Genomic DNA, 21,255 nt, shown 5'->3' on the forward strand with positions numbered 1-21,255 from the left:
GAATTTTTGGTTTTTTCTACCCAGCCCAAAACTAATTTTTCCCTTTGTTTTAGTCCAAGTTTTAAACTATTAAGCTAGTTTTTCTTTATTTTGGGCTAGCTTTCCTAATTAATATTTGCTAGAATTATGAAACTGTTTTTTATTTTTTTATTTTTTTAACTAGGGTTATTAAACTATTAATAATATATTTACTATTAAAAATATTAATTTATAGAGAAGGTGCAGTGCGGTGTGGTTTGTGCGGTTTTCTTATTATAAAACCGCAAACCACATTGCACCATGCGGTGTGGTGTGGTGCGGTGCAAAATTACTTGTGGTGCGGTGCAGTGCGGTTATGTCATTTTGCGAGCAGTTTTGGTGCGATTTTTGCGGTTTGTGCAGTTTATGCGGTTTGGTGAACACCCCTAAATAGAGGTTATGGATCATTCCATGAGCTAATGTCCTCATCTCCGCGTTGAAAGGAATGGTGTTCATGGACCTCTTATTGAGAGGGCCACTGAGGAACTCTGCCATTGTCTCAAGGGAGTCCAATCTATCATCGTATTGTATGGAGATTGGTTGAGATGGTGGATGAACTTCTAAGAATTCTTGAATGGAATCTCTTGTGGTAATGAATTCTTTTTGTCTCACCCAACATTTGATGTGATCTCCTTCCATAGTGGCATTAGTGAAGAATTCCTTTATGAGTTCAGAATAGACAATTCCACTTGGATTTAGCAACTTTGTTCAAGTTGTCTCCTTCAACATCCCTTTCCACAATGATTGTTGCCCTTTTGTAGCAGTCATTGTAGGCCATATCAGCCTTAATGGTTCGAAAATTCTCTGAGTCCATGCATGGACGCTTTAAGGATTTCTTGGTGGCAGAGTGCTTAGTAGGAGACATCTGCAAAAACAGATATAAAGCAAAGAAACAAGTGCAAAAAAACAAAAACAAAAACAAAACAAGAACACAAACTTGATTAGAATGTCCATAAAAATAAATACAAAGTCCTAAATAGAACATAAACAATGTCACAAAATCATGTTATAAGTGCTAAATATGTAAAAACAATTATCTAGCATGAGTGATATGCAAAACATGACAAGTGAACAAGTGTGTGCATCAAGTGTGCATATGTGATGCATGAACAAGGCATGACTAAGCACATTTGGGTCAAAGTGTGTAAAGCACTCAACCAATGATCAAAACATGATAAACATGCATAATCATGGTAATTCCCAAAGTTTGGTACTCATTGGAGTCCAAAACAACACCAAAATGCCATTTGAGCATTTTATCAAACACTTGGTATTGCACCTATAGAACTAACATGTAGGCAATGCATGAACATGAGTGAATCTTGCCTAAATACATGTCAAAATTTCCACAAGGGGCCAACACAAACACAAAAAAATCAAATGGGACAGAGCCCAATCAAGAAAATGAAAAAAATTTCACAAAATTTAAAGTTTCCAACCCTTTTTCAAAATGAACCCAACTCAAGTAAAACCTAAAATTTTCGCAAAATCTAAGGAAATAAAAAGAAAAAATTGTATCAACATACCTTAGAAATGATTTGAAGAAGATTTCTCTTGAGATTTGGTTGGGTTTTTGAGTGAAAATAGGCTTAGGGTTGAGAGAGGGTCGAGGGAGGCAAAATGAGGTAAGACAAGTGATTTTGAAAAACTGTCTGCATCAGCCCTATAAAACTGAAAACATGCGTTTTTCGCGGGTTAGCTTCTCACGAAGTTACTCATGAAAAATGCATTTGAAGCACAAAATTTTTCATTGGAAGACTTTAGTCGCAAGACAATCGCGAAAGTTTCTGCTGAAATTTGTATTTTCAATATCTTTCCTTAACACATTTTCGAGGGAAGAGCTTAGTCGCGAGTTTCTTGTGAAAATGCCTCTAAAGAAGTTTTTGATAAAAAACATGAAAAATGCAATTTTGAACAAAAACTCAAAACACAAAAGCATAAAAATACTTTCAAAAACATATAAAATACTCAAAAATCTTTTGGGTTTGATCGACAAGCAATTAAGTGTACACATCACATTTGAACATGTACAATCACACATATGAAATAAGTATTCATTGAACAATAGACTTGTATGTTGTGTGTGTGTGTATCAAATGTGGAATAGTCCTTAGTCTAGAGTGAAGCTTCAATTATCAATTCAATCAAGTCATACACAACTAGTACTAAGTCAAGTGGTCTATCTCAATTATAGACATGAGCATATATGACCTCCCACAAGATGATGATTACATATCTTTGAAGCTTTTTATTTGGCTTCTTTACAATTCATAGCATTAGATCCTTTTTGAACAATACATCTCATTTTGAGATCGATGTTTGAAATTTTTGATATTTCAACTTTTTGAGTGAGCCTTTGGCTTTATGAGGCACCATACATTCAATACAAGTCGCTTTTCCTTTTTGCTAGTCAAATACTAGTATGTGCAATGACTTTTGTAGCTCATTATCTCTTTTCGAGATTTGACATTTGTTAAACTATAAAACAAAAACATAAAAACGTGGGAAGATATATAGGCACAAGTCTATGCATGTATCAAAATCAACAAGACTATTGACTAATGATTCATGACAAGTTTGAAGATCAATTTACAACAATCACACATAGATTTCACGATTTTTCTCACAAAGATAGATGTGCATACAAAACAAGCTAGACTCATAAATGCACTACGCCATTAGTACGAAGGTACTAGGCCAAACTCCCATGTGATAAACACAACACAAGCGATCAAACTTTTTGGAGATTTTTCAATATTTATGGGTTCTTGAATTTTTTAACACACTCAAAAACATAAAAAGTAAAGTAAGATCAACAAAAACAATAAGAACAAAATAAAACTTGTAAAAGAAACATATTATGAACCGGAAGTAGTGACACAAGAAGATTATGCATGTCATGATGCATGAATCTATGACCCTAAACATTGGAAGTATTAATGTATGGGCATAGAGAGTGATCATGCATGAATACCCTTCTTCACCCACACTTTACGAGTGTTTTAGGTGATGCCCTTAGATGGAGGGGTACGACTAACATAAATTTCCAACCTCGGAGTAAAGCTAGCAAGACATAGAGAGATGTTCTTCAACATTTCCATGACGTCTCCAATGAAATCTCCTTCATTTTCTCCCTTAGGTTGTGCTCCCTTTGGCATTTTCTTTGAATTTTCATGGCCACACATAGAGTCAACCTTTTTGAGTGCATGAAGCTTGAAACAATTTGGCCTAGTGTGCCCTTGAAAGCCACAATGATGAGACACATGCTTCACTTAAGGCCCTCTTTGATTTTTGGGTAATGACTTCCCTTTATCCTTTGGTTTTGCATCAATGGTTCTCTTTATAGTAGCAAGAGTTTCAATTTCAGGCTTCACTTCTTTAAGATTTTTTACATTCTTGGCTGATACAAACCTCACTTCCTTCTTGGGTTCGCTGCTGGAGCTTCCTTTTCCGGTATAACCCAAACTGGTCTTATCATGTGAAGATTTTTGTGAGGACAGCACATTGTTAAGTTTCTTGGTGGAGATACACTCAACCTTGACATTAACTTGGATTATTTCAAGTTCAAGAAACTTGATCTTAGAATAAGCTTCAACCAGCTCTCCCTTGAGTCCTTCTATTTCATATTTAGTCTCCTTAAGTTGCACAAGATTACACCTATGCTCTTCTTCAATCTTCTTCATCTTTCTCACAGCATGGTTTGCAACCTTGGCATATTTTTCACAATCTTCTATCAAAGAATCATATGGTTCTTGAAGGTTGTTCTCACTTTCATTTTGGCATATATCTTCATCTTCTGATTCTTCAACTTCCTCACTCTCGGAATGCTCACCAAGTTCATCAACCAAATTGCTCAAATCATCCTTACAGTCAACGGAGGTAATTTCCATGAAGGTCCTATAATTTCCGTCACTGTCACACTCTTCTTTAGTGTCTGAATTTGAGCTTTTAGAGTCGCAAAGAGTAGTGGCAAACACTTTACCCTTCCCTCTCAAATAGTTGGGACATTCCTTCTTGAGGTGTCCATGGCTGTTGCATTTGTAGCACACTATTCCTTGAGGGGGTTGAGAGTCCTTCCCATCTTTCTTCTTGAACTCCTTCCTACAACCTTTGGAGGATGAAAACTGTCCTTTGTTGAAAGACTTCCCATTGTTTTTCATCTTAAGAAATTTTCGGAAGTTCTTTGCAAGGAATGCTACTTCCTTCTCCACATCATCTTCTTCGGAGGAGTCATCCATTCTCTCGTTGATGGTTTTGAAAGCTAGAGATTTGCTTGGCTTGTGGGAAGGTAGTCCCAGCTCATATGTTCGGAGAGATCCAATGAGTTATTGAATCTTGATCTCATCCAAATCTTTGCTCTCTTTTATAGTTGTGACATTTGCACGGTAGCTCTCCGGTAAAGACCTCAAAATCTTTCTCACCACCTTAGCATCCTTAATCTTTTCTCCGAGATTGAGCTTGGCAATCATGATTTCATTGAGCTTCCCATAGAATGAATCAAATGACTCATTGTCACTCATCTTGAGCTCTTCAAATCGGGTGGCAAGCATTTGGAGCTTTGTGTTCTTGACTTTCTTGGTACCTTCATAGGTAGTCTCGAGAATCGTCCAAGTTTCCTTGGCGGTCTTCACATGCAATATCCTATGAAATTCATCACAAAATATAGCATTAATTGCTTTACTATTGTCCCATTCAGACTTGGCTGTCGTGGGTCTAACATACCTATTCTCAATGGAATCCCATATGGACTCATCTATAGCACAAAGGAATGCCCTTATACAAACTTTCCAAAATGCATAGTTGCTCCCGTCAAAGAATGGTGGAGAATTAAATGATTTTGATCGATCCATCACAAAAGGGGTCTAGGATTGCACTTAGGTAATGAAACCACAGCAAGTGCACCCGCTCTGATACCAATTGAAAGCTCGGATTTGTGTTAAAACACAAGAACTTGTTTAGACCCCAAAATAAAATATTATGGCTTGGTTGATTTTATTCTAACTTATACTAAGTGTGGAATAGAGTAAATGCGAGCTAGCGAACAAACAATAAAACTACTTTAAGCTATATTCAACAAATCATAGTAGTAAAATGAAAGCTAAAAGAGTAGGGAAGAGAAATGCAAATACAAGATAACACGTCGATGTTTTATCCGAGAGGAATTTGATACTGATTTTATCTTTTATGCGTCTTACTCTTCCGATTTCAAAGATATGGTCTGGTTTCTAAACGTTTCTTTATTTGAGAGTTTCAAGGAGTTAAGAAGTCTTGATTTATCTTTTAATGCAATTGGTGGTTGGATTGAGCATAAAGGTATGTTAATATATATCATCTCTCTGTTTCTAATTATCTGTAATGACTGTAATTTATCCTATGTTAATATCAGTTTCGGCCAAGAAATAGATCGATACCGAAGAAAAAAAATAAAACACTCAGAAAACTGTAATTTTTCTCCCAAATTTCAGGATTCACCTCCACTCTTACAGTGGTCTCTCCTCTTCTTCTTTTTCTTCAGTTCGTTGGCCTCTGTTAATACGGCCTCTTTATCTTGTTATTTACTTATAACGTGTGGAGGTAAGAGAGAAATGAAATTAAAAAAAAAAACCCTTATAATTAAAGATTAATGGATTATTATTATTATTTTTTTTTTCTGAATGCTAAAAGTCATTTCAAATTTTCCTTTGTACGGGTATTAGTTAGTATATTTTTTAGCTAAAATATATATTGGTATGGTAGAAGAGATATAAGTAAAAATTATACATTAATATTTGTTTTCGTAATTTATTAAAATATAATTGTAATTTCGAAAGGATATATTAGTATTGATTAGTATCAAAATATATCGTTTGTTTGTTAAAAATTTAAAACAGGCTCTAGTACAAAATTGACCCCTTCTAATTAACTACTCATAGATAATGGTGTTAAAGAAATTAACACTCCACAAGTATAAGTGTTTGTGGGGTGTGGGGAGTAAGGGCTGGAGTTCAAGTCTTCAAGAGGAAGTTTCACACACATATACAATTATATTAGGTTAGAGTAGAAATTCTATCTTTTATAAATAAAAAAAATAAAAATAAAAAATAAAAACTAGCCTATGAGCATGCGCGTGAGGCTCTTCTATTTTTTGGGTAAAGATTAATAATTTTGCGTTTATTATAATTTAGTATTTCACTTTTTCCAATCACAAAAAAAAAAAAAAAAAAAAAAAAAAAATCTTAGGGTGTGATGAATAGGCGGGGTGAGTTTTGTAGATTGGAGGAGTTTTAAAACTAACAAAAGAGTGATCCTATTTTATAGGGAGTTAGTGAGTAGGTGTAGGAATTCAAATTAACGTAAAAGTAGGAGTTTATTAGAAGCAGGAATACATTTTAACGTAGAAGTAGGAATTTATTATTTTTGTCAATTTACTATTTTAACTCCATTTTAAAGTTTTAGGTAGGGGTATTTTTTACAATAAAAAAAGTAATAACTAACTTTCTTTTGCCAATTTACTATTTTAACTCTATTTTTTAATTTGTTGGTTAATTAAATTAGGGGTATTTTTAATAGGAAAAAAAAGCCATAACTAACTTTTTGAATCCTTTTAATATATACAGATAACAACAACAACAATAATAATAACAAACCATAGGTGCCTAGGATTTAGTGGTCAAAATTATGCTAATTTTAAATTCACCTCCTCTTGTAATTACCGCACATCTTTGGTGCGATGGTTACTCCACAAGTATAAGTGCTTGTGGGATGTGAAGGATAAGAGCCGGGGTTCAAGTCTTTTGGAGGGAGCTTCACACACATATACAATTAGATTAAGTTATAGTAGAATTCCCATCTTGTATTAAAAAAAAAAAAATTTCACCTCTTTTGATACAATAACTTCTCATTCCAATCGATGATTTAGAATATTATCTACTTAAGTCATTATATCATCATCCAAACTAGTGTTATACTATCATAGGATTGGCTCATGGCTTAGGCTTAGTTCCCACATTACAAAAGGTTTTTAGCCCTTCATAAAAAATAGGCTTCCACCATATTATAAATGTGGGGACGAGGACCCCTAACCCAATTTTATTAATCGGTGGGGATGAGGACCCCTATCCCAATTTAATTAATCGGTTAAGACTAATTCTGAGGGCACACCTCGGACCTTAGGGACAAGCACCAACTGAGCGAGGTATATGGAGTTAAAACTCCAAAAGGGAGAGGCAGTAGACCAAGCATGGAACACGAGGAGAAGGAAGGAAGAGAAGTGTAGAAGTCGTCCCCTCCGCATTAAATGCATGATAACCACTCCTCTGGCTGCATTAATGAGGAAATGACCGTGAACAGTGATGACACAGCTAAGATAACATGGCAAATCAAGTTAGCATGCTTTGGATGGGACAGGAACTCAGGGACTGCAATCTCAGCCCTCTAGGTGTAAGACTTAGATGAATTGTAGCTAGATATAAAGGCAAGAGAAAGACGTAGAATAGAGAAAAAAGGTCCAATCCATTTGTAATTTCATCCTCACACTAGACCCAGGGACCAACACTTGTATTTTCATTTTGAACCAATTCTTGAACTGTGGATTAATAGGAGTTTGGTTTTTCCTTCCATGTCTATGTCATAGCCTTCTCATCCTTGAATACTGGATATCATAAATAGATTTGATATCCCATCTCTAAACAAGTTTATTGTGATAGCAAACAGTAACAACCTTCATTAAGTTGATAAGTTGTATTTTTCACCATTACAATAAATATGCCCAAATTTTAAGAAAATAATTTTATTAAATGATTGTGCATTATTTTACTCATGAGTGATGTAGGGACGGGTAGTTCTAGGGCCACAGACTCATAATATTTACTACACAATTTCCCCCAACTATCTTATGAACCAAACTATAATTTATTGTCTATTACTTTCATATGAACCTACTATGTTTTCTCCCCCTTTCACAATCTAGCGCATTAAAGATGTGGCACAAAACATCGTGGTTTTGTACCTAAATTTTCATACTATAAAAGATCTCAACTCTCAACCCCTTGCATGGTTTTGTTAAATGCACAACCATGGAAAGGGGTTCTATGACATTACAACTATTTTACTAGCGATATTTCTGTGAACAATTTTAGGTCTATCTTTTTGTTTTTAAGAAAAAAAATGTACTATTTTATTAATTAACTGATGGATCACATAGACATATATCTTACTAATTCATTTTATAATTCATCCAACGATTTTTTAGTTCCATTAATTCATGAGGGGTGCTTTGACATAACAATTGTACTTGCTATATTTTAAGGTGGTGGTGGTCCATGTTCTCTATTGCTATCAAGAATAAATTTGTGTAATTTTGAATACAAAATATAATTATTTTTGTTTCTTACAATCTTATCATATACAGGTTCTGAAAGTTTATTGAGATTGAACAAGCTGGAGAGTTTAGATCTTGATTGTAACATTTTCAATCGGAGTATCATACACTCATTGAGGTTACTTACGTCACTTAAAAGTCTGAATCTTTCTTACAATGAATTGGAAGGATCCCTGCCTACCAAAGGTATGCATTCCCCATAATATATTATTTATAAATTACGTAATATATTCAATCAAAGTACTTTTTTTTTTGTGTAGAACTTTCGGTTTTTGAAGACTTGGAAATTTTGGATTTAAGAAACAACCAGCTCAATGGCTCTGAAACGGTTCAAGGTAGAGATATAGAGAAACCTTGATTTCGATTTAACAAGCATTATTAGTTAATACTAGTTCATCCTTCCGCATCAACAAAATCAAAATTTAGCATTTATGTCAATGACTCAATATATTAATTAATTGTCATGTTTTAATGGAAATTGTTTTTTGAGAGAAATGTTTTAATGGAGATAAATGCATTGATTTTCATGTGTTTTACATGGTGCACTAATTTATATACATATAAATTATTTATATGATTATTTTAATAAACTTTAAATAATAATAATAATTATTAAATTAAATTAAAATAGCACATTTAATAAATAAATGGTATGCTTAAATAAATAAAAATAACTAATTATGATTGAATTCACTAAAGTAATATATTTATATTTATAATTATTTTAATCTTAAAAATTTATATTTCCTAAATTCTTTTAATAATGTAAGTGCACAATTGCACCTGGACCCAAAGACAATCACGGGCTCAGGCCCAATGAGCCTTAAACAATAAAATTTATAGAGTGTGGGCTTGAAACCTAGGTTAGAAGTACTGGGAGTTCGATAACAGGCTTTTATAAACAAAAAACAGGTAAATAACGAACACTAATTGCAATGAATCTCCTCGGACTCGAGCCGAGGACTACTTCTTTATTATTTCTCTTTCTTCCTTAAAGATTACAATTTCTCAATTTCTTTCTTAGCTACCGCCCCCCAATTCTTTGGCCTTTACCCCCCTTTTATACTTCCTTCCTTGATACTTTTTGAATAGTGACTAGAAGTTTCCACCTCACTGTTCAGGGGTCACCTCCCCATTAATGCGGCCAGGGAGGTAGGTGCAGAGCCTTTAATGCGGAGGTGGCAGCCTTTACCCTTGATATTTTCTTTAATACTAGTGCATCTAGAAGATTCAGGATGTCCCCTTTTAACCACTAGTCTTTCCAGAGTTGTGCCTTAACCTTTATAATGAAGTCTTGAATTCTCTAGGATCTGTCCGAGGTGAAACTCTCCCTCGGCTGTATCCTCGGACCCTCGGCGTATGGGCCAACTCATAGAGTTTAATCCTGGAGCAGGTCGGCCCTCCATGTTATAGCCCAAAGGCCCATATGCCGACTTGGGCCCCTTTACTCCCCACAAATAACATATAATAATTATGTACACTATAGTGTTCTAAATTTGTCATGTAATTAAATAGAGATTATAGGGTAAACCTATTTATTTTCATGTTTCAGATATTTATAGGCCATCCAATAATTATTTATGTAAAATGGGTTCTTATGATTATTATTTTTTAAAGTATATAAGAAACAATTGATTTGGAAAATGACATTATTGCTCAATGATTTGCTTTGATAGCAATTGTAACAAATTACAGCAAAGATATAATATCTAATTTAACAATCTTTTTTTTTTTTTGTTGAGAAAATTACCCACAATCAAGAACCTAAAAGATAGTTATACATTTAAATGAATGAAAATAATTAAATATTTTTCAATTAAGTAATTGGTTCATACTCTTGATTACTCGTTCTTTTTAATAACAAGTAGTATAATTGAAACTGATTTCATATATATTATGACACATAATAAGTGTTATATGTGAGATATCATATAATTTCTTATAAAATGTTTCAAAATGTATTGCACATTAGACTAGTTCTGGCTAGCTATTCAACAATGAAAGTCCCCTATGTGACTAACAATTATTTGATGCACATTGAAAATGAATGAGCCTTATGACATTCACGTTAGTTGAAATGTACAAATATTTTTTTATCATACACTATTTTATTGCAAATATATATATATATATATATATATATATATATATATATAGAGAGAGAGAGAGAGAGAGAGAGAGAGAGAGAGAGAGAGAGAGAGAATTCAATTAGGTTTTAAATTGGATTTTAATTGTTGTTTAATTTTGCGCCACATATCCTATTTAAGTTTTTTTTAATTTTTGTTTTAGTGAGTAACCGAGGTGCAAAAAAACGAAAGGTCTAATATAAATAAATCATAAAAAACTCAATACACAAAAAAATAAAGAGTAAACTCATGTGTATATTCAAAAGAAATTAAAATAAATAAATAAATAAAAGAGAGAGAGAGAGAGAGAGAGTATAATCTGAATACATTTATGTGTGTAATTGTAATTTTTTTTTAATTATAATATATATATATATATTGAAAAGCAAGGCAGCAATTAACTTCATCCCAAATAACAAAGTCCTTACGTGTTTATTTTTGGAAGACCAGACAACTTTTGAGTAAAGAGTGGGACTATATAAAGAGTGGTTGATGGAGAGTGGGACTATTAAAACTTTACTCAAAAGTTGTCTGGTCTTCCAAAAATAAACACGTTAGGACTTTGTTATTTGGGATGAAGTTAACTGCTGCCTTGCTTTTCGATATATATATATATATATATATATATATATATATATATATATATATATATATATATATATATATATATATATATTATTTAACGTTGCAATAAATAATGCTCTATTTATTCTAAATGTGTTATATTCATATTGCTGCAGATCTTGCTAGTCTAAGAAGCTTGGAGGTCCTCAATTTAGCTGGCAATTATTTCAATGGTTCCTTGCCAAAATGTAATGGATTTTTCCTTATTCTCTTTACTTCTTCTTCTTCTCCTCTCTCTCTCCTAAATTCTATGGTTGAATTAGCTTTGGGTGCATGTCTATATAGTGGTCATGTTCAAATTACACTACTTAATAATTTTGTGTTTGATGATTTTTTTTTTTGGGTGGAAAAATCCACACTTTGAATACATTATTTAATATATATATATATATATATATATATATATATATATATATATACACACACAATTCATAGTTTAGAAATATATATTAAGATAATCAATAATTAAAAAGAATATAATCGAAAATATATATATCTAAGAAACGAGTTGTTGATAGGAGAGTGGGACTACTAAAACGTTATTCAAAGCTGTTTGGTCTCCCAAACCACTGCATGATAATCTAAAAATTGATCTTGTTTTCATGGAAGATATTCTTATTGAAATGTCTATTTTAAAATCTAAAGCATGCTCATCTTCGCTTCCTAAATATAAAATTAAATCTTCAATTGTATCTATTGACAAACAAATCACAAGAGATAGCAATTTTAGAATCAAGAAATAATAAACCAAGCATTCAATAAATTAAGATAAATCCTAAATCATGAGAAAAACATTATTGAACTCATATTGAGAATCCTATCTTAGTCAATTAATACGAAGTAAAAATAGTTTAATCATTAAAAAACAATCATTATGGGAAAAATCAAATCTCAAAAATAAATACCAAAATCCTTAAGAAAGTTTAATCCTCAACCTTAATTAAAAATTTTGCTACTCATGGTAATTGGAAAAAAAAAATACTAAACATTAAACTCAATTAATATAATTAAATAGAGAAAGAAATAGTCGTTGTGCTAGCATGGAAGAAAGCCATAGTGGCAGCCACCATTGGCAGCTTCTCTGCCTCTCTATCCTTTTCTTCTTTTCTTCTTACCCACAAACTGACATAAAGCCTTTATATAAGAGAACACACTTCTAATACTATTTGCACAAGGAGTAAACCACCCCTTCCCCACCCCACTCCCCCCCCCCAAAAAAAAGGAAATTCGGATTGGGAAATTCGTCAAATTTTCAGGCCCAAGTTGCAAGGTGATTTTGGCTTAGTTGAAATGAGAATCAGGGCTTTCCATAAATGACAAAGGTGTAGCCCTTTGAGTTAAATTTCCTATCCAACTTGAATCATTGCAATCCGATATCTGAACTGAGAGTTATACTCAAAATACTAAGACCTATGCAGAAAAATCCTGAATTTGAATTTTGACATTTTTTTTTTCTCCAATTGGCTTCTTTTCTTAACTGATTAAAATTCTCCACATCTTGTAGTCTTTGAGTTTGAGTTGGGTTCAGCCCACTTGAGTTAAGAGTCTATCCTTATGCCTTAAATAAAGTCCATTGGCATGTAAATTCTCAGTTACTAATAAAACATAGATAATTCAAAATTAGTCACAAATCATCATAAAAATAAGAATAAAGATACAAATATGAGAGTACTCTGTTGTAGTTATTTCATATATATTAAAACACAGAACACAACATACATGTTGGTGACACTTGAAAAACTAATAAAAATTATTTCAAAAGAAAAACCACTGTCTTCTCTCAAAATCAGATCTTTACTTTTGGTGGGAAATGGCATTATGGCTCTTTACCAACTCAATGTATGTATTTTCTTGATTTGATGTAATTTTTTTTTTCAAATGAAAACAAATTTAAAAGACCAATATATAACAAGATGGGACCCGTTGTATTCTTATAAATATAATTTAATAATGTTGAAGACGGCAAAATTTTAATTATTTTTTTTTTAGTTCTTATTATTATTATTATTATTTTACAGATTTATGTGGATCGAAGAAACTTGAAGAATTAGATCTTAGTGGGAATCATTTTGGAGGGATACTTCCTTCTAGCCTATACAATTTAACATCTCTTCAATTGTTAGATCTCTCTGGTAATGAGTTCACAGGAAACATTTCATCTTTGATGGCTGGACTGACATCCCTCAAGTATATTGATCTCAGTTCTAACCATTTTGATCGTTTCTCATTCGACTCACTTGCTAATATCTCAAGGCTTGAATTCTTTCGGCTTGAATGTGATAGCAAGAAGCTTGACGTAGAAACAGAAAATTCAGGCTGGGTACCTTTGTTTCAATTAGAGTTCCTTGTGCTTTCTAACTGTAATCTGAACAAGCTCTCCAATCAAGTGCCAACATTTCTGTTTCACCAATACAGCTTGAGAGTACTTGATCTCTCTTACAATAACTTGAAAGGACCTTTCCCTGGTTGGTTACTTGTAAACAATACAAGGCTAGGAGTTCTCTCTCTTAATAATAACTTGTTCATGGGTCAGCTTCATCTGTCGCTCCCTCTTAACTCGACCTATGCAATGGATGTGTCAAACAATCAGCTCAGTGGTCATCTTCAAGGAAATATAGGGAATATCCTACCAAAGATTAGGATTCTTCATTTATTCAAAAATGATTTTGAAGGTTATCTTCCATTCTCAATTGGTAACATGAGTCTCTTGGGCATACTGAACCTGTCTTTTAACAACTTTTCAGGAGAAGTACCAACGGAATCGCTTGCAGGTTGCTTCTTACTGCAGATTTTGGACTTATCCAATAATAAATTCAGTGGCCATCTATTGTCAAGCACTTTTAACTTTACTAAGTTAAAGGTTTTGAAGATAAATGACAATCAGTTCTCTGGAAATCTGTCACCCAAATGTTCTCTCATGTCTCATTTTGACGTCAGCAATAACAAGCTGTCAGATAAGATTCCCATTTGGATTTGCAACAAGACAAATCTTGTTGAACTCTTTATGCGGAATAATTTTTTCAAAGGTCAGATTCGTTGTGAAACAATTCAAATTCGGCATTTAGACCTTTCTCAAAATTCACTTTCAGGTTTTTTACCTTCGTGGTCAAGTGAATGGTTAGAAGCTCTGCATTTGGGCCAGAACTACTTTTTAGGGTCAATACCAAAAGCTTTTCTCAATATTTCGCACCTTTCAACATTAGATATCAGTGACAACAGGTTGTCAGGCAGAATTCCCAGTGCAATTGGTAAACTTCGGGATTTAACGGTTTTATTGCTCAGAGGAAATCGTTTAAGAGGCACAATTCCAACTCAGTTTTGTCAATTGATCTATATAAACTTGTTGGATCTGTCCAACAACTTCCTTTCGGGGACAATACCTCACTGCTTTGGGCGAGTTTCCTCTGGCGCTTTGGCTTTTCTTGTATATTATATAGTTGAGACTTTAACTATGCCTTACGAATATAGAATTTTCCAAAAAGATATTAATGTGCCTATTTTGGGATTTGATAATCCTCTCCGTAACAAAGCTGGACTTTTTTATGATTATTACCCACAAGATGAATTTAATTTCATTACAAAATACAGGCGTAGCTCTTACAAGGGAGAGATTCTTGAATTCATGTCTGGTTTGGATTTCTCTTGCAACAACCTAACAGGTGGAATCCCAATCGGACTTGGACAACTATCTGGAATTGTTTCATTGAATTTATCTCACAATCAGTTAACAGGTCCCATTCCAGAGACATTGTCAAATCTGACAGAATTAGAGAGCTTGGATCTTTCTCACAACAATTTGAGTGGAGAAATTCCTCCCAAACTTATTGCTCTTCATTTTTTGGAGGTGTTCAGTGTTGCTCATAACAACTTATCAGGTAGGACACTAGATATGAAAGCACAATTTGGAACTTTTAATGCAAGCAGCTATGAAGGAAATCAATTTCTTTGTGGATTGCCATTGGAGAAAAACTGCACCATTAAAGATGATTCACCTCCAACACTAACAAAATCCTCAGATGTAAATGACGGGAAATGGTACAAAGTAGATCAAACAGTTTTCTTCACTAGCTTTTCGGTAACTTACATCATGTTTTGCCTAGGAGTAATTACTGTTCTTTATATCAACCCTCATTGGCGATTGCGATGTTTCAATTTGGTTGAGGATTGCATGTATTCTTGTTATTTTTTTGTGGTCATTACTCTTCGTAAGTTAGCAATCCGTTTGTATAATTAGCTATGGTTGCTTTCTCAATATCTGGGAACTCTCATTGTAGCAAACTTTATATCTATGCTTATCAATAATGGACCAAATAAGTTTTCTTTCCCTGTTTTCATCCTCATTGTAGTCTCATTTATCCACTAAAAATGTATGAAACTGCTATTATGTGAATTCTCTTTGTTGTGCTGAAACAACCTTACCAATAGTTATCCAAATATTGCGTGGGTGATAGGCTAGTTTTTAAGAAATCGAAGAGCATTACAAGATTTACACAATGATAGAATATCAGTTGAAGTAAAGCTTCTGAGTAGAACAAAGAAATTAATCGAAGAAGAAGATGAAAACAAAGAGTGATAAAGTGGGAGAAAGAGAGAAACTAAGAGCTTTAGAAGTAGAATTAATTACTGTGATTGATAATTTATATGAGGCTTGGATGAAGATCTTTTAGGCTATTAAAGATTGTAGTCTCTTTCTCACAAACTCATAATTGCCTAAAGCTTGTAGTCTCCTTAACAAGTTTCACCACATATATTGACAAAGATCTATAATTACAGTTTAGAAAATGCAAACGAAAAAGGAATAAGAAAACTAGACATAGAAACCACAAAAAACCAAAGATTAGAATCCAATCAGATTGTGTCACCCGCAAGAAAGAAACTCTATTCAACACCATCAAAAGTGTGACAACCAAAGTTATTGACTTATATATGTAGGTAATGCAACACTAATACAATCACTCTGCTCTTAAGCATAAATGGTCACAATTTTTTCCCCTTCTCTTCTTTTCATTTTTGTTCATATTCAATCCTTGTTCGTTGAATTATTACTTGGGACTTGAAAATGCAATTTGGAGTACGATAAACAGCATGTCTCCATCATAGTTTAAATTATGGATTGACATGATATGGATTGATTAGTCTAATCAATCAGTATCATGTTTTACAATTCAATAGTTGGGGGAGGTTTTATCCTTATATACCTCCATTAAAAATGACATCATGTGTCAATGCTAGAAGAATAGAAGCATAAGAAGTAAATTTTGCTTCAAAATCCTCTAAAATTCTTATCATAATCTACTGTAATGTTTTACAAAGAGACCATTCCGTTCCGCAATATGGTCACATTATCCAAGATGCTAAGCCATTGACAAGCTCGCTTAGTCCATATTTACACCCTAAATTAAACAAATGCAAATATTTTCTTTTCTTTTTTCCAAATAAAAGAATATATACTAATGCACACAATGTCAATCTCATTAAAATCTTATTCAACTAGAATGCCTTTAAGTCTAATAACCACTCTTGAGTGTAATGGTTGAGCTTAATAACGTAAGCTTGTAACCAATTTCTCACCACGTAAGCTTGTAACCAAGTTGGGACATTAAAGTGGTCAAATGTATGTTATGATTAGTTAGGTAGCATGTGGTTAGTATGTTTGATTTCTCCCACCGTAGAGCCAATATTCAACATGCGACTTGCTCTTGGATTAAAGGGCAACCCACCCAAAATGATGGCTAGCCCACTTCTCAAAAGAAAGAGAATGAATAATTAGGCCTTTTGGATGTTCCATAAAGGTCAAATCAAGAGCAACCAAAGATTACATTAAATTCCATAAAGCCAACAATAATCAGAGAGCAACAGAGAATAGAATTAATTAATTTACCAATGAAGAATGCTGGGTCCTATGTTTTGTCAAACTCTCATCATCCCAACGGACGAAAACGTCAAAATTGAATTCGTTAGAGTTGGTTCCCATTATAAAAGATCACCATAGTCCCTAATGCTCATCTTCCTCCCTAAAGGAGCAAAAGATGTGCATCATCCAGCCCCCACTTGCAACAAATGAGGTAACATCAAAACCAAATATCAATCGGATTGCTAAAGTATGTCCACTCTATCACTGGGAAAGGAAAAGACAATCCAAGAAAGCATCCTATTTCAACACAGCCCTATCCACACCTTCTCTTCTCAACCCTACAACAGTGCGTGTATTTCAAGCGGTGTCTTGGAAAGAAACTTGAATTTCCAGACGGGATGGCGTTTTAACAATTGAAGGTTGGGGCACTATTGTTCCATCATAATCCAAAAATATTGCTCTTCTATTCGTCCTCCTATATGTGGAGATAATGTGATCAAGATAAAACTCTAAAACTCAGACCAAATCCAAGGTCCCAGCAGTGATCTTTGCATGCTCGATCCAAATCCTGCACAAAAGTGCGGGACCAATAAGCCACACCATGAGTGCTAATATAGCGAAAGTGTTTCTCATGCCGCAACTGCTTCTTTAAATCAGGAATTGTGATTGCCAAATACAGTGCATTGGCTACAACATCAATATCCTATGAACTCTGAAACAACAGATGTACTAGCACGACAAGAAGCAGAGGCAATTCCCAGAGCTAATAAGATACTTGCTACGGAACATAGCCAGGGGAATCCGAACAGTGCCAACCACCCTCACTAGCTTGTGAGACAAACCAAACTACGAAACAAGATTTTGATTAAAAAAAATCAAAATCAAACACACAAAATTAACCAACAGAACAATCATAATTAAACTAGTTAGACTCTGAGAAATTAATTATAAAATTATTCAGACTCTACACAACAACAGAATATATATATATATAAAATAAATCAATGAAAGAATCCTCACCCCACATTTCCCCACATCCCTCAAAACCTTCAAATCCCACCCACCCATCATCATCATCATCATCATCCCCATCCTCCCAAAAACCAATTTTGTCACTAATTGAGAGTAATTTCTCCCACAGACCAATCATCAAACACCTTTTGTGCAATGGAGAACCACAACAACATTAAAAAATAATGGAAGAATAGCTTGTGAAATCTCTCGCCAACCCGCCCAATTCCCACATCATTCCAAACACATTTGGGCTGGGCTAAGGTCATATTAGATATTCATACCCACTGACTTCATTCTTAATTTGTGCTGGGCTAAGATCATATCAAATTTTTTTTTTTTTTTTTTTTCATTTGAGAAGAATAGCTTGTTATGTTAAAGTGTGGTTTTGGTGTCAATAGGGTCTATTCTATTTATAGGCTTATTGGGCTTCCCAAGTCCCAAGTGTAATGGCCTCCAATTAACAAAATATTGGTTCAGTTTGCTATGTTTAATGAGGCCCATGATTCTAAGTTGTTGGAATTTCTAATAACTACTACTATTATTTAATCAAATGGGCTAGAGTTTCATGTACAATCAGATAAAAGAGTTTCAAAGAGAGTTCATGGGCCCAATATCTAAGTCCATTTCTCCCTTTCTTCTTCTTCTTTTTTATTTATTTTATTTATTTTTTATAACAAACTCAAGCGTTTTTTTTTTAGGAACACTTTAAAAGTGATGAGGTGGATAAGTTGAATAACAAAGTCAAGCTTGAATGAGTAAAGTTACACTTTTCAATCCATAAGTAGACAATGTTAAAATTGCCAAATCCATAGTGGTTAAAACATAATTAACCCAAGTTAAAAGAACAAGCACTAGAATTTTAATGGCTTAGAGTTACCAATTCATGTTCTCTTTAAGACCATATTTGTCTCAACACAAGAATCGCTGAAAGGTTATTGTAAATTTGTATTCATGATATAACCAAGACAAGAATTCTTCAATCTACAGATGAAATTGCATGCCTTGCTCCAACATTTCCAGCCATCGAGCGCGCCTATACAACATGCATTACTGATATTGCCCTTGGGAGAACCAGTCTACATACCAATTTATCTGGTTCATCCAGTGAGCTTAAAGGGACTGCTTTAACAATAGCCGTATCGATTGAGTCAAATATTTCATCCATCAGCTCTTCCTTGGGTCTATTTGGATAGAAAGACATTGATTTCAATTAATTTTTACTTTAAATCAATCATATAAAAGACATAGAGTATTAAACACTAAAGCCTTGTAGCTCAATTCATTGACACATTTTGATATTTTAAAATGTCCAACATGACACACACACACACACACACACACACACACACATATATATAGATAGATAGACACATATAGTTTAATAGGCAAAACTAAAAGAAAATCCAATTAGATTTTAAATTGGAATTCAATTAGAATCTAATTTTGTGTCATGTATTTTATCTAATCTAAATTTTTAAAATTTTGTGCCAAGTTAGTTAATTCAGTGTAAAAATTGAAATTCAATTAGAGTTTAATTTTGCATCACATGTCTCATAGTGTAAGTTTTTTAACTTTTGTGTCAAATGAGTTAATTCAATGTATAAAACAAAGAGTTTAATTTATATAAACCATAAAAAACCTAATCATATATATAACACTAATGCTTAGAGAAAATTTAATTAGATTCAAAATTGAATTTTGCTTTTGTTAGCTTTTCATACAAATTAAATTGTTTAGATTTTTGCTGTTATTTTTTCTCTGAACTAATGAGCATATTTGTTGTATTGTTTTTACTTAGATATTTTGTATGCTAAGATCTTGAACGTAACAAATTGTAATTGAGTTGAACGATCCCATGCACCTATCTCCATTCAATTTAGGAGATACTATCGGACCAATTTATTGTTTTATTTTGTGTTGTATTTAATAGAATTTTACGAACAGCGATTGTAAATTGATATTATTAATTATATATTTAGTATCCGATAGTGATTTTCAAAATTATATACATAATAGCCGTGTAATGAGAAATGTGGCATAACCAATATCATAAAAATTGCAAGAAAAAACTATTTTAGTACTTTCAAATGTCTTGGTCGAACTAATATCCTATATGTTTTATAACCCAAGTTAACATCAATAGCACTACTATAATTCATTATTCTTGTGCCTAAGCACGGGGTACATACTAGTATATATATTAATAGCCCAAACTCAGAGAAAATCTAATAGATTGAAGAGTTTGTTTCCAAAAATCATTAGTGAGAATTAGAGTGCATTCATGTCTGAGCGTCTTATTACTGATAATGTGTTGGTTGCTTTTCAAACAATACATCATATTAATCAAAAGCAAACGGGGAAGGTGGGTGAGATGACTGTCAAACTTGATATGAGTAAAGCCTATGATCAGGTGGAATGGGGTTGTTTGGAGAAAATTATGCTCAAGATGGGTTTTCATGTCAAATGGGTTGATATTTTGGCGAGGTGTGTGTGGTTTGTCTCATATTCGATCAAAATTAATAGGAGGCCAAGAGGGCACATTACTCTTACTCCAGGTTTGCGCCAAGGGTACCCTCTATTGACGTATCTATTTTTGATCTGTGCAGAGGGTCTTTCTGCAATGTTAAAGAAATTTGTGGGGGATGGCCAAATGAAAGGAGTAGCATTTTGTTCAAGGGGACTGGAAATTTCACACTTGTTCTTTGCTGATGATAGCCTTATTTTTTTGCCAAGCCACAAGGGAGGACTACTTTAGTCTTGAGAAAACTTTGGAGGCATATGAGAATGCATTAGGCCAACAATTGAACCAAGAGAAGACAACCTTATTCTTCAGTAGTAATACACCACAAGATATTCAGGATGACAGCAAACACAAGTTTGGGGCATAGGTGATCCATCAACATGAGACTTACTTAGGTTTACCATCCTTAGTAGGTAAATACATGAGTAATACCTTTTGGCAATTAAAAGAGAGGTAGGATAATAAGCTATCAAGGTGGAAGGAAAAAATGTTGTCACAGGCGGGAAAGGAGATTCTTATTAAAGCGGTGGCTCAAGTAATTCCTACATACACTATGAGTGTTTTTAAACTTCCAAATATTCTATGCAATGAGATGACTGGCATGGTTCGAAAATTTTGGTGGGGACAAACAAATGAAAAAACTAAGATGGCTTGGCTTAGTTGGGATAAAGTTTGTATTGGGTTAAAATAGATTGGTCTAAGTTAATTAATTCAATTACCTGAGTTGATTAATTAGGTC

General features: G+C 33.4%; 1 protein-coding gene across 1 annotated transcript; it reads left to right on the top strand.

Moving 5' to 3' along the window:
- Positions 1 to 5,182: 5,182 nt before the first annotated feature.
- LOC142636230 (cuscuta receptor 1-like) lies at positions 5,183 to 15,461 on the top strand. Its single transcript, XM_075810374.1, has 6 exons — positions 5,183 to 5,331; positions 8,408 to 8,563; positions 8,638 to 8,712; positions 11,244 to 11,315; positions 13,146 to 14,524; positions 14,570 to 15,461. The coding sequence occupies exons 1-6, from the start codon at positions 5,232 to 5,234 to the stop codon at positions 15,359 to 15,361; spliced, it is 2,574 nt and encodes an 857-aa protein (XP_075666489.1). The 5' UTR covers positions 5,183 to 5,231; the 3' UTR covers positions 15,362 to 15,461.
- The last annotated feature ends 5,794 nt before the right edge of the window (positions 15,462 to 21,255 follow it).

Source organism: Castanea sativa, chromosome 5 (genome assembly GCF_040712315.1).
Source record: "Castanea sativa cultivar Marrone di Chiusa Pesio chromosome 5, ASM4071231v1".
NCBI classification, from domain to species: Eukaryota; Viridiplantae; Streptophyta; class Magnoliopsida; order Fagales; family Fagaceae; genus Castanea; species Castanea sativa.